The following is a 14,070-nucleotide window of genomic DNA, read 5'->3' as shown; positions in this document are numbered from 1 at the left end:
AATTTGAGATAACACATATAAAACACATAGCCTGGGGCAGAAATAGTGCTTGATAAATATAGGTCTTGTTATTCTAATGTTTCCTCATTGGTCCTCTTGAATCTAGGCTTTTTCTGGTCCCTTCTCATACATATAGTCCATCTCATACGCTGCTGCTGTCAGTCACCATGCTGCCAAATTCAGTGGCCATCACTCCTCCCGCCTCTTACTGGACTTATCATTTGGTCAGTGGATTGTTTCCTCTTTCTATAATACCCACCTGATTCCAAGGACATCTCTCTCTTGGTTCGCCTATTTATTGATTTGCTGGTTCCCCCTCATCTGACTTTTAAATTGTGGCCTGCCTCAGGGCTCAGTCTTTGGTCTCAACCGCTTCTCTTTCTACACTGGTTTCCTTCCGTGATCTTATGCAATATTTAAATACCAAATCTATTCAAACTTTTATATTTGTCTATTTAAAATCTCCCTTAAGAGGTTGAATAGCCATCTTTTTTTTTTTTTTAAAATATATTTTATTGATTTTTTACAGAGAGGAAGGGAGAGGGATAGAGAGTTAGAAACATCGATGAGAGAGAAACATCGACCAGCTGCCTCCTGCACATCTCCCACTGGGGATGTGCCCACAACCAAGGTACATGCCCTTGACCGGAATCGAACCCGGGACCTCTCAGTCCGCAGGCCGACGCTCTATCCACTGAGCCAAACCGGTTTGGCTAGCCATCTTAATTTAAACTTGACATGTCCAAACTGAACACTTGTTTCCTCTCTACCAGGTTCCTCACCACTTCCTCTAACTCAGAGACAGCCTGCTCTTCCTACAGTGTTCCTTCAGTAAACGGCAGCTCTTTTATGCTAACTGCTCAGAAAGAAGCCTTGTGTTGTGCTTGATTCTTCTTCCTTTAGCCCACTTCAGTCCATGAGCCAATCATATATTTCTAACTTAAAAGATATTCAGAATCTGACCCCTTTTTACCGTCTCCAGCACTCTCTCCCTAGTCTAAACCACCATAATCTCTTGTCCCTGTGCATCAGTATCCTTGTAACTCCCTGCTTTTATCCTTACCTCTTCAGACTGTCCTTTCTTCTGCTCAGTACCGTCCAGTGGCTTCTCATCCTAAGTAACAGCCAAACTCCTCCCTGCGGCTTTATGAGATCTGCCTCTCTGACCTTTATCAGTCAGGGTTCCAACAGGAAACAGAGGGCATGCCCGAGTAGGAGGATTTATTTCCAAAGGAACTGTATATAAAGGTGTGGGAATAGAGGCATTATAAAAGAACATGCAATAAAACAGGGCTGGTACCAGCAGATTAGCGGTGGAAGGTGGAAGGGAATGGTTACTGGAATTTGGAAGGAAGTTGAATAGAAAAGGCCCCCTTGAGAGGAGTAGTGATTTGAGGGGAGGGATACAACCAGCCTGAGGTGACTGACTTGACTTTCACCCATCCCTGATCCCTTGGGGGGCCGTGTAGGTGTGCATTAGTGTCCGAGTACTCTAGGAAATTACCACTAACTTCGTAGCTTAAAACAGTGTTTGTTCTCGAACAGTCCTGGAGCCCAGAAATTTGAAATGAGTTTTGCTGAGCCAAAATCAAGGTGGTAGTAGGGCCACATTTCCCGTGGAGTCTCTAGGGAAGGATCCATTTCCTTGCCTTTTTCTGCTTTTAAAGCTACATGCCTTGGCTTGTGATTCCTTCTTCCATCCTCAAAGCTAGGATGCCTCCCTCTTATAAGGACACTTGTGTTTGCGTTTAGGGCTCACCTGGACAATCCAGGATAACCACCCATCCCTGTCTCAAGATCCTTCGTCACATCGGTAGAGTCACTTTTCCATATAAAATAACATCCATAGGCTCGGGACTAGGACCTGGTTATTTTGAGGTGCCATTGACCTTATCACAGGCCCAAACCATCTAGAAGCCAGCAGTCACAGGAGCCTGTTGGTGGTTCCTGTGGGTCAACTTGCGAGTGGAAAGCGACCAGACTACTGCACATTTTCTACTGATCTCCCATGCTCAGTCTGCTTCAGCTACACTGGCTTCCTGGTTCTTTCCTTGAATTAAAAGCACATTCCTGCTCAGGGCCTTTGCATATTTGTGGTTTGTTGTCACCACTAGCATGAGGGTGCTGTGAAGCAGGGAATGATTTGAAATTGTTTGCCTTCTTTTCATCAGTGCCTAGACAATGACTAGCTCACAGTAAATATTGTTGGTTCAATTAATATGATGGCTGGGTATTATTATTCCCCCTGCTCAAAACCCCGAAAGGATGTCTCTCAGGCCTGCAGTTTTCTTTTTTTGTAATCTTTCTTCACCTTTTCTCTTTCTACTGTCATCTCCCACTCCTATCACAAATGAGCTTCACTCAGACCAATTGTGTTTTTCCTCATCCCATTTTTTCTGCCTGAAATGATTTACCTATAGGCCACCTATATCAGTCCAGCTTTATTTGTCCTTTCAGTCCCCGTGTAGACATCTCCACGAGGCAGCCTAGATTCTTTTTTTTTTTTTAATATATTTTATTCATTTTTTACAGAGAGGAAGGGAGAGAGAGAGCTAGAAACATCGATGGGAGAGAAACATCGATCAGCTGCCTCCTGCACACCTCCCACTGGGGATGTGCCCGCAACCCAGGTACATGCCCTTGACCAGAATCGAACCTGGGACCTTTCAGTCCGCAGGCTGATGCTCTATCCATTGAGCCAAACCAGTTTCGGCAGCCTAGATTCTTACTCCTGGATGTTATCTTTTCCTTTCTTGAGTTCAGGTGGAACTTCGTAGTTCTCTATATTTTTTTCTCTACTTCCAGACTGGCGAATCTATGATTTGACTTTCCACCCCACTTTGTTGGACTCCAGTAAATATGTACTGGTAGGCTATTAAAAACATCTCTTTGCACTCTAGTGTGACAGGGTCACAATGGCATTTAAAAGTGCTAGTGAGCATTTCTTGTAGGATGGGAAAAAATGGAAATGAGTACAGGCTGACTTGGATTATCTGCCTAGATGTGAGTGCAGAGTTCTTACCTGAGTAATGGTGCTGGCCTTTGTTTCCCTTAGCCGTTCAGGGCAACAATGAAGTGTCGATGTGGGACATGGAGACAGGCGACAGAAGATTCACTCTCTGGGCCAGTAGTGCACCACCGCTTTCTGAGTTACAGGTTTGACTCCAGTTTTTACCATAAAGGCCAATACAATTGCAGACATTTTACCAAACATGATCTGTTGGGCTTTTGGGTTATGTTTTAAGTATTAGGTGGCCATTGCTGCGTGGGTGCTTTTCATTTCCTTGGGAGTTTTGGTTACTAGCTCCATAAAGTTTGTGATATCTCTTTAGAACCCCAGTACAAATCTGGGTTAAATAGGAAAAGCCCAGATTGATGTTCAGATCATTTAAAAAATGGAACATGACCCTCTTATATACACTTTTGTTTCTATGTTGCCAATAAAGGTAGGGAAGATTTTTTTCTCTCCTGTTGATCCAAAATAGAAAATTTTAGGAAGCTGAACAGTCTTTGCCTCTTTATTTAGGATGATACAAAGCCAATGCATTTTAAAGTCCCAAAGAAAGAAATATACAAGACATAACATAATCGGTCTCTTAAAGCCTGACAATTGACTTACTTCTTTCTTTTAAGCCTTCTTCTCACAGTGTTCATGGTATCTACTGTAGTCCTGCAGATGGAAATCCTATTCTGCTGACAGCTGGTTCAGACATGAAAATAAGGTATAGTATCTGATAAAGAACACTTTTGCAACAGTTAAAAGGGGAAGGTTAATAAAATATAGATGGATACTAAAGTTAACACTGGGGTGTGGTTTATTATATACTAGGGGCCCAGTGCATGAATTTGTGCACCTTGAAAGGAACTGTGGGTCGGTCGTGAGGCTGTGGTAGGCACAAGGGTGGGTCTCGGCCCGTCCTCCTGCCGTGGCCCCTGTTCCTGACTACTGGCAACCCACTACCAGCCCCGCTCGCACCCGCTGATGGCGCGGAGCAGTTGGGGCCGGCACCATCAGGGGGTGCAAGTGGCTGCTGCCCCATCTCCCCTCAGGAGCATGGGGAAGTGGAGAAGCCCTCAGGGACTATCAGGGCTGGCAGCTGCTGCTAGCACCTGCTGATGGCAGCAAGTGATTGGGACTGGCACTGGGCACCAGCAGCAGGTGCAAGTGGTTGTTGCGGGGCCAGCACTGGCAGTGGGTGCGAGCACCGGGCGGTACCACAGCACACAGGAGCAGAGAATTTTCAGTAACCACCAGAGGCTTGCCCCGATGACAGCGACCGGCGCCCCGCCTTGGTCTGGTGCCCCCACTCACCTGCTCCACCATCCTGCCAAGGCCAAGGCCCACCATGTTCCGCACATGCCCCCTGGTGGTCAGCACGTGTTGTAGCGACGGATTGTTTTGCCATTTGGTCTATTTGCATATTAGCCTTTTATTATATAGGATTTTAGCATTACGGTATTGTTTAAAAGTCATCCACATCTTGCAAGGTTAGCTATTAATACTTCATTTGTAACTAATTTTATACAGTTCTAGAAAAATCTATTTTCCTAATGCAAAAGAAAGTAAGTTATACATTGATAAATGTAAGCCAATATTAGTTCCTCCCCTTCTCCTTCAAAGATTATCACCATTCGTTTCCTCTTCCCTAGGTTTTGGGACTTGGCTTACCCAGAGAGGTCCTATGTTGTTGCAGGAAGTACTAGTTCTCCATCAGTGTCCTACTACAGGAAAATAATTGAAGGCACTGAAGTTGTCCAGGTACTAGCAGTCTTTTTCCTTCAACTTTTGTAGGTATAAAAATGCTTTTCATAAACATTGCGTTGCTTTGGCCGAGTGTGACAGTATTTCTCCAAGTTTAAGAAATATTAATTTTTAAAATACAGAAAAGCTAAGAGAAAATAAACATTTCAAAAGTGCATATATAAGTATACAACTTGAAGTAAGCACTTTATAACTTGCTCATTCCTTAAAGGTACTTCCTTATCAAGTTGTCTTACTATTTTCCTTAAGATCATCCAGCTAGTAAATACGCAACAAAGGTGAGATTCAAACCTAAATGTTGGGACTCTAAAGCTTGTGTTCTTGATTTAGACAAAAACTTCAAATAAGATAAATGCCTGAAAGGGCCTGAGTAAGTGCCCAATAAATGAAAGTGTGCTTCCTTCATGACCAGAAATAGTGAGCTTTAGAAATGCAGAACATCTGTTGTGTTTTTACTTTCCTATTCTGGTCATTTATACCTCTTAATTATATGCTTTCCCTTTTGATTTTGAGAAAAGGTAATATGCACAGATTAGCTTTTTTATAATTTTTCGTATTTGTAAGTGGCTCCTCATGGAGTCTAATTGGAAACCTAGAATGTCATGTTGGACTCTTTTTACTCCTTTCCCTCAGTGTATTTGTGAAAGCATGGCTACTTCATAAGAGACATTAGCTTCAACACATATCCCAAAAGCAAGAACACTTACAAAAGGTAGAATGTGGATAGGCTTTTAACTTCTGGCTTTCTCCTTGACTTTTAATCATGAAACAGGAAATTCAGAATAAGCAGAAGGTAGGACCTAGTGATGACACCCCTCGGAGGGGCCCAGAGTCTCTGCCTGTGGGACATCATGATATCATCACAGATGTGGCCACGTTCCAGACAACACAGGGCTTCATTGTAACTGCTTCTAGAGATGGGATTGTTAAGGTATGGAAATGAAAACTTAGTCATTTGTATAATTTGTATAAATATACTGTAGCTTAAGAGAAAAGTTGTATTTAGAGAAAAGTGAGAATCGATTCCTTTGCTTAATTTTCAAAATCATGTCTATATTATATTAATGTTTCATGAAAAAATAATTCCCACCCAAGGTGGTTAAAGAAGTTGTATTTGACTAGTACATTTGTGCATACCTCTGTGAGAATCAGCCAGATAGTATCTGGGACTTTTTATTGTATGTCACAGAGGTGAGGAATCTAAAATGCTAAGACTTACACGACCTCAGTGTAATTTGTATTGAAAAAAGATGGTTGTAAGCTATTATAATGTAAACACATTTTTGCTATTAAAAATGCTATTCAAAGCAGCCAATAAATTGCATTCAAGCATCTTAAGTGTTTTCATTTGTTTTTGGTGGTGCTTTTAATGGTAAACCTTAGCAGAAGAATACACTCTCTAGCAACATTTGTTCTGAAGAAATGGACTTGGTGTCACAAAGAATCAGTGGCAGAACTAGGCCTTCCACTCAAATCTCTGGACTTTGCTCTCATCTTTCTTCCTGTGTGTTTTATAGTCTACTGTATTAGTTATTTAATACTGTAGAATTGATCTTCTGTGTATCAGCTCTAGAAAAATGTGTCTCTTAGCCATCATTACTGGTTTTTTATAGGCTCTACTATAAATTTATTTTTAAAAGGCCAAACTTGGCCTTTCCCACTAAAATATACCCTTCAGGCTGTTGATTATTCTTCCTACACATATCTGAACTCTCTTCCACATTTAATTATTACCCACTTGCAGAAGGGTTTATAGTGTTCAAAATATTTAAGTTTTGAATTAATCACATGAGTCTCTCAAACTGAAAAGTTGAATAGATAATCTGAGTCTGGGGAAAATACTATTTAAGAAATGTTCCAAAAATTTAAATTGCTATAATTATGTAATATGGTACATGACAGTTTTCAGTGAATGTCTGGGTTCATGATTCAATACACTTAGTGTTTAGAAAGGTGTAAACAACAAAATGATCAGAAAATCCTGCCATTCAGAAGGTCAGGAATGAAGAGGGGTACAAGATGGTGGCCTAGAAATACCCCAAACTCACCTGCATATAGAGCAGTTCCTCCTGAAGAACATCTGAGAGCCAATTGAACAGCTTCTTCACAACAAATGAAAGAGGGACCACATAGAGAAGGTAGGAAAGACAGAGACATGGGAACCCTACCCCAACGGGGTGACTTTCAGGGAGGGATAATAACTGTGTGTGTATGTGTGTGTGTGTGTATATACATACACACATACATATACATACATATATATATATATATATATATATATATATAGAGAGAGAGAGAGAGAGAGAGAGAGAGGTAAAACAGTGATTTAAAGGGTACCAAGACTATAATATGAAAAAAATCCATTTACTTACCCCAAGGTGCTTGCTGAACAGATGGGGAACTGTGGGAACACTGTGGAATCGGAGGTACCAGTGAATGCCTTTGTTTACATTCCCCCTATACCTAGTAGCATGGGAGGGAGCTACGTCCAAGCACTCTAGCTGACTTGTAATGCCTCCACAGCTACCCGGTCCACTCGGCCAGCACCTGCTGCAGCTCTGGCCAGTGGCCGCCCAGGGCCTTGCACTCAGACCGTCTCTGCAAATGTCTGCTACATCCTTGGTCAGCCCACACCCTGGGCCTCCTTAGACAGCACCCAGGACACCACATATCCATACAGCTCCAGCCAGCCTGCCAAAATCACCCAGCACATGCATTCTAGACAGAGGTTGTTTCTACCCAAGGCCACTCCTTCAAGATCAGGTGAAGAGAGCTGTTTTGTCTATTCATAGTAACAAACACAGAAAATCAAACAAAATGAAAAGATAGAAGAATATATTTCAAATGAAGGAACAAGAAAAACCCCAGATAAAAATCCTCATGCAACAGTGGTTAAGTAATTTTTCCTAATAAAGAATTCAAAGTAACAATCATAAGGATGCTCATCAAAATTAGGAGGAACTTCAACAAAGAGAAAATATAATAATCAGATCTTGTGGGAGGTGGGGAAAAAAAGAACCAATCATACCTGAAGACTATAATAGCCGAAATGAAAAATCCACTAGAGAAAATCAAAGGCAGATTAAATAACATTGAACAGATTAGTGACCTAAAGGACACGGTAGTGGAAATCATCCAATCAGAAGAGCAAATAGAAAAAATAAATTTAAAAAATGAGGATAGTTTAAGGGACATCTCAGATAATATCAAACGTACTCACATTTATGTATTGCAGGGTATCCCAGAAGAAGGGGGGGCGGGGGGGAGGGGAAACTTCCCTAACCTGGGCAAGGAAACAGATTTCCAGGTCCAGTAAGCACAGAGAGTTACAAACAAAATGAATCCAAAGAGAACCACACCAAAACACTGTCATATACAAAGGAAATCCCATAAGGCTATTTATTAGCTGATTTCTTAGCAGAATCTTTATATGCCAGAAGAGAGTGACAGTATATACAAATATTCAAAATGCTAAAAGGAAGGAACCTACAATCTGGAATGCTCTACCTGGAAAGGTTGTTATTCAGAAATGAAGAAGAGATAAAGTTTCCCAGATAAGTAAAAACTAAAGGAGTTCCTCACTGGCTTTATAAGAAATATAAAAGGATCTTTTTTAAGTAGAAAAATAAAGTCCATAACCAGAAATAAAAAATATATATGAAAGAGAAATTGCATAAGTAAAGCAAATATATAGTAAAGGCAATAAGTTACTTAAGTTATTAAGAAGGTTAAAAGACAAAAGAAAATCAACTATAACTATAATGTGTAGTTATGGGACACAAAAAGATATAAACTATGACAGCAAAAACGAGGGCATTTTTAGAATGCATTCAAACTTTAACATCTATCAGCTTAAAATACACTACTATATATATGGACATATATGAACTTAATGGTAATGACAAACCAAAAACCTACAAAGGTACACAGAAGACAAAGAGAAAGGAACTCAAACATAACACTAAATAACACCAGCAAACCACAAGGGAAGAAACCAAAAGAAGAAGAAAGGAATAGAGACGAACTACAAAATGGTAATAAGTAAATACTTAATAATTTTAGTGTAAATGGTATAATTGCTCCAATCCAAAGATATAGGGTGGCCGAATGCATAATAAGACCCATTTATATTGTGTCTACAAGAGACTAACTATAGTTTGAAAGACACAGCCTGAAAGTGAAGGGGTGGCAAAAAATATATTCCATGCAAATAGAAATGAAAAGAAAGCTAGGTTAGCAATACTCATATCAGACAAAATAGATTTTAAAACACATTGTAAAAACAGATCAAGAAGGGCATTTCATAATGATAAAATGGTCAATCTTGGAAATCTACCATTTGTAAATATTTACACATTCAACAATATTTAGGTAAATATAACAAATATTAACAGCCATAAAGGACATTGATTCAATACAAATTGATAGTAATACGATAATCGTAGATGACTTTAATACCCCACTTACATCAATGGATAAATCATCCAGACAGAAAGTCAACAAGAAAACAGTGACCTTAAATGACCCATATTAGAAAAGATGGACTTGATAGGTATTTATAGAACATTTTACCCCAAAACTGCAGAATACATGTTCTTTTCAAGTGCACATGGAACATTTTCCATGATCACATTAGGCCATAAAATAAGTCTCAATAAACTCAGGAAGATAAATCATATCAGCTATATTTTATGACCACATGTATTGAACCTAGAATTTCAAGAAGAAGACTGGAAAAAAACACAAACATGTGGAGACTATACAAAATGCCATTTAAACAAGAAGATCAAAGAAGAAATTAAAAATGTATATCTTGAGATAAATGAAAATGGAAACGAAACTTTCTAAAATCCCTGGGATGCAGCAAAAGCAGTTTTAAGAAGGAAATTTTTAGCAATACAGGCTTATCTTAAAAAAACAAGGAAAATCCCAAATAAGCACTCTAACTTTACACCTAAAGGAACTAGAAAAAGTACAAAGCCCAAAATGAGCAGAAGAAAGAAGATTATAAAAATTAGAGTTGAAATAGAGACTAAAAATACAAGATTAATGATAAGAGCTGGTCCTTTGAAAAGATAAACAAAATTAATAAACCTGTAGCCAGACATATCAAGAAAAAAACCAGAGGGCCCAAATAAAATCAGAAATGAAAGAAGTTACAAGTGATGCCAGAGAAATACAAAGAATCAAAAGAATACCATGCTAACAAATTCAACACTTAGAAGAAATGTATAAATTGCTAGAAAAATTCAACCTTCTGAGCCTGAACAAGGGAAAAAAATAGAAAATCTGAACAGTCTGAATAGAAGTAACAGAATTGAATCAGTAATTAAAAAAACACTCCAACAAACAAAAAATTCAGGATCAGATGGTTTCATAGGTAAATTCTACCAAACATTTAAAGAAAAAATACCTATACTTTTTAAACTATTCCAAAAAATTCAAGAGGAAGGAATACTTCCAAAATTTTTCAATGACAAAGACACTAGAAAGAAAGAGAGAAAGAGAGAGAGAAAGAGAGAGAGAGAGAGAGAGAGAGAGAGAGAAAGGAGGGAAGGAGGGAAGGAGGGAAGGAGGGAAGGAGGGAAGGAAGGAAGGAAGGAAGGAAGGAAGGAAGGAAGGAAGGAAGGAAGGAAGGAAGGAAGGAAAGAAAAAAAGGAAAATTATAGGCCAGTATCCCTGATGGCCATAGATATAAAAATTTTCAACAAAATATTAGCAAACTGAATTCAATACATTAAAAGGATCATACACCATGATCAAATGGGACTTATTCCAGGGATACAAGGATGGTTCTATATTCTAAATCAGTAAACATGATACACAACATTAACAAAACCAAGAATAAAAATGAAGGATAAAAGTCATATGTTCATCTCAATAGATAAAAAGCATTTGACAAGATTCAACATTCACTTATGATAAAAATTCTCAAGTGACTATAGAGGGAAGATACCTATACTTAAAGTTGCAAGATACAAAATTAATATTCAGAAATCTGTTGTGTTTGTGTAGCTGTCAGAAAAAGATTAAGAAAACAATCCCATTTACAATTGTATCAGAAAGAATGAAATGCCTAGGAATACATTTAACCAAGGAGCTAAAAGACTGTACTCTGAAAAACATTGATGAAAGAAATTGAAGAAAATGCAAATCAATGGAAAGACATACCATGCTCATGGATTGGAAGGACTAATATTGTAAAGATGTCCATGCTCCCCAAAGTAGTCTATTGATTCAATGTGATCCCATTCAAAATACCAATGACATTTTTCACAGAAGTATAACAATCCCAAAATTTATATGAATCTATGAAAAACCCTGAATTGGCAAAGGAAAAAAAAAAAGGATGTTGGAGATATGCCCTCTGACTTCAAACTATACTACAAGGTATAGTAATAAAAAAAGTATGGCATAAAAACAGACACATAGATTAATGGAACAAAACAGAGAACCCAGAAATAAGCCCATACATATATAGTCAATTAATCTATGACAAAGGAGGCAAGAATGTACAATATGGAAATGAGTCTCTTCAATAGATGGTGTTGGGAAAACTATACATACATGCAAATAAAAAAAAAAATCTGGACCACTTTCTTACACCATGTACAAAAATGAATTAAAAATGGATTAAAGACTTAAATGTAAGTCCTGAAACCATTCAACTGGAAGGAAACAGTAAACTCTTTGACATCAACCTTAGCAACATTTTTAAAGATATGTTTCCCTGGGCAAGGGCAACAAAGTAAGAATAAACAAATGGGACTACATCAAACTGAAAAGCTTTTACACTGTGTTGCATTGCCTTTGTTTCGCTTAAAGTCTGCCAAGCTATTTACAGCTTCTAGCTACTAAGTCACATCTAGAGCCTGCAGAGTTTGGGGGAAATTTTTTTTGAGACACAAACTGTTATGTTGAGTCTGGGCTTCAATCCTGGAGCCATTAGATAACCTGGGACTGATAACCACGGGAAATGCTGAGGAAAAAAATGGAGTGGGCTGATGGAAAGAGAATTTTTTTTTCTCACCTTACCTTCCTACTATCTGTTCTCCCCCTTATATCCTCCCCCACTTTTTACAGGGGTCATTTTGTTGAAGTGATACTAAGTACTACAATCTGATGCTATGTTGAGTTGCATCTCTTTTCAACCTCTACATTTTTTTCTACATGTTTTGACTTACAACTCAGTGCAGAGATAATAGGAGGCATGTTCTTTATAGTCAATTAATTTGCATTTTAAAATCAAGAGACATCACTGCTTATTTGTGTGATTCTTGGTTTAACTAGGGTTTTATTGAATTTATACTTACTAGTATGTTTTGCAATGTTCCCCATATGGGAGAAAGGTAAATCATGGAAAATGCTAATGTTAAGGATTTAGTTTTTAAAAGAATTTAATATTTGCAGTATGTTTCAGATCCTTCACCTATTAATGATTAAAAAGTGATCCAGCCTGGCTGGTGTGGTTCAGTGGTTAGATCACCGGCCCATGCTCCAAAGGGTCCTGGGTTCAATTCCTGGTCAAGAACACATACCTCGGATGCAGGTTCAATCCCTGGCCCTGGTCAGGGCGCATGCGGGAGGCAGCCAGTTGATGTGTGTCTCTCACATTGATGTTTTTCTCTCTCAAATAAAATGACACAAAATGCTAAAATAATCTCAATCACCAAGGAAATGTTTGTTTGGTGTATTTTATCAATGCAAAAAAAAAATGACAGATACATTTCAAACATATTTAAAAACAAACATATTTCCAGCAATAATCAGGAGAAAGGAGTACTTGCTTTTTCCAAAGTTAACCAGAAAAATTCCTTTTATTAAAATACCTCTTAAATATTGCTCATCCATTTCCTGTACTTGGAACATATTTTTTTCCTGAATCTCTATGACCACTTAGGATATGAAGAAACCTGATGTGCTCTATTTTTCTCTATTACCTGAGAATGAATATGACATTTAAACTCCTTGCCCCACCCTGAAGACATGGGGAGCTCTCTCTATGGAGTTGCCTGAGTAAGGATGGCAGAAGCGCGATTTAAAAAAACACTGCAGATAGCCCTTCTTTTCCAGGTTTTATGAACAGAGGTATAGAAAAGCAAATCCGACCATACCTACTGGTGTTAGGTGTCCGTAACCATCTGGCCCATACTTCCAAGCAGGTCCTCTCTCATTCCTGAAGAGAGTGCTATTCTGCCCAGCAGGACCACTGCTACCAACTGTGGAGCCAGCTCTTACAATTTGAGGTAAAGGCTGAACATTGTATCTAAATTAAATAACGCTGCATTGGTGTTTAGATGAAAATATCAGCACCATCATAAGATTAATCATTAATTATATGATCTGGCCAGGGGTAAGGAGAGAGCTGTGAGAAGGATGCTGGTTGAGGCCTAACCCCATATGTATTTGAAGATTAAAACATTAACAACATCCTTATATTTTCCAAACTCAGTGTGCATTTAAGACTCTTTTTGATTCTGCCAGTCCAGTTTGTTGCTATTCACTGACTTAAGTAGTTACCTGATGGGTTAAAGGGACTCAGCTTCACCCATGACAAATGTGTCCTTACTCTCATTGTCTAAAGAATATATGGATGAGTAAAATATAATAAATGACAATAATGGGAAAGAAAAAGAATAAGAGTCCATAAAAAAGCCAGGTAGGAGGCTCTACATAATGAAGAGGGAACTTTTAGCTCAAAGGCAATAATTTATATTCTGGGGCATTAACGAGTTTCTCAGTTGAATTAGGGAGGATTTGGGAGGTGGGGGGAAAGTATGGGAACTACCCTCTGCTTCTCACCTGTCCAAGCTAACAACAGCAGAAGATGGGAGGAAACCTTCCAGTACATCCCCGTCCAAGGACTACTCAATCTATCCAGAGACAGTGATGTGTTCAAGTGGACTTGTTGTGGAAGGCCAGATTTTTGAAATTACGACATACCAACAGCATCAATTTCTAAGGTAAATGTGATCTTCCAAAACAACCTTTGGTTAAACAGGTCAGCATTAAACAGTACTAAATTGAGAAAGATGGTTTGGTTTGCAGAAAATGGACTGGACAGAGACCAATAATAAAAAGAATTAGCACCGGCCCATGTACACACATGTATACACTATATAAAATTCACCTTCAGATTGTAATTGCCATTAGACTTTTCAAAAATACTTCTTCATTCTGCCATCTTTTAATGGTAACAGTTCTTGAATATATCAGTCTTAGCATGCTGGAATTATCAGGAGTGGTCAAATACCATAAATGGACAAGATATATCTTTAATACCAATGAGTTCAAGGAGTCAAGTTGCC

The 14,070-nt window shown here is 38.6% G+C and overlaps 1 protein-coding gene across 4 annotated transcripts in view; it reads left to right on the top strand.

The window, feature by feature from the left end:
• PIK3R4 (phosphoinositide-3-kinase regulatory subunit 4) overlaps nucleotides 1-6,094 on the top strand; it is a 62,932-nt gene extending 56,838 nt beyond the window's left edge. For all 4 annotated transcript variants that reach the window (XM_070433381.1, XM_070433382.1, XM_070433383.1 and 1 more), the window contains exons 17-20: nucleotides 3,056-3,156; nucleotides 3,634-3,722; nucleotides 4,651-4,759; nucleotides 5,535-6,094. In XM_070433381.1, the coding sequence (XP_070289482.1) occupies nucleotides 3,056-3,156; nucleotides 3,634-3,722; nucleotides 4,651-4,759; nucleotides 5,535-5,705 (470 nt within the window). In that variant the 3' untranslated portion in view covers nucleotides 5,706-6,094. The remainder of the gene's footprint in view (nucleotides 1-3,055; nucleotides 3,157-3,633; nucleotides 3,723-4,650; nucleotides 4,760-5,534) is intronic.
• The last annotated feature ends 7,976 nt before the right edge of the window (nucleotides 6,095-14,070 follow it).

This window comes from Myotis yumanensis, unplaced genomic scaffold (genome assembly GCF_028538775.1).
Source record: "Myotis yumanensis isolate MYYU_CA2020_CCGP unplaced genomic scaffold, mMyoYum1.0.hap1 SCAF_14, whole genome shotgun sequence".
NCBI classification, from domain to species: domain Eukaryota; kingdom Metazoa; phylum Chordata; class Mammalia; order Chiroptera; family Vespertilionidae; genus Myotis; species Myotis yumanensis.
Note: the sequence above shows the minus strand (reverse complement) of the source record. Positions and strands in the feature narration are given on the sequence as shown.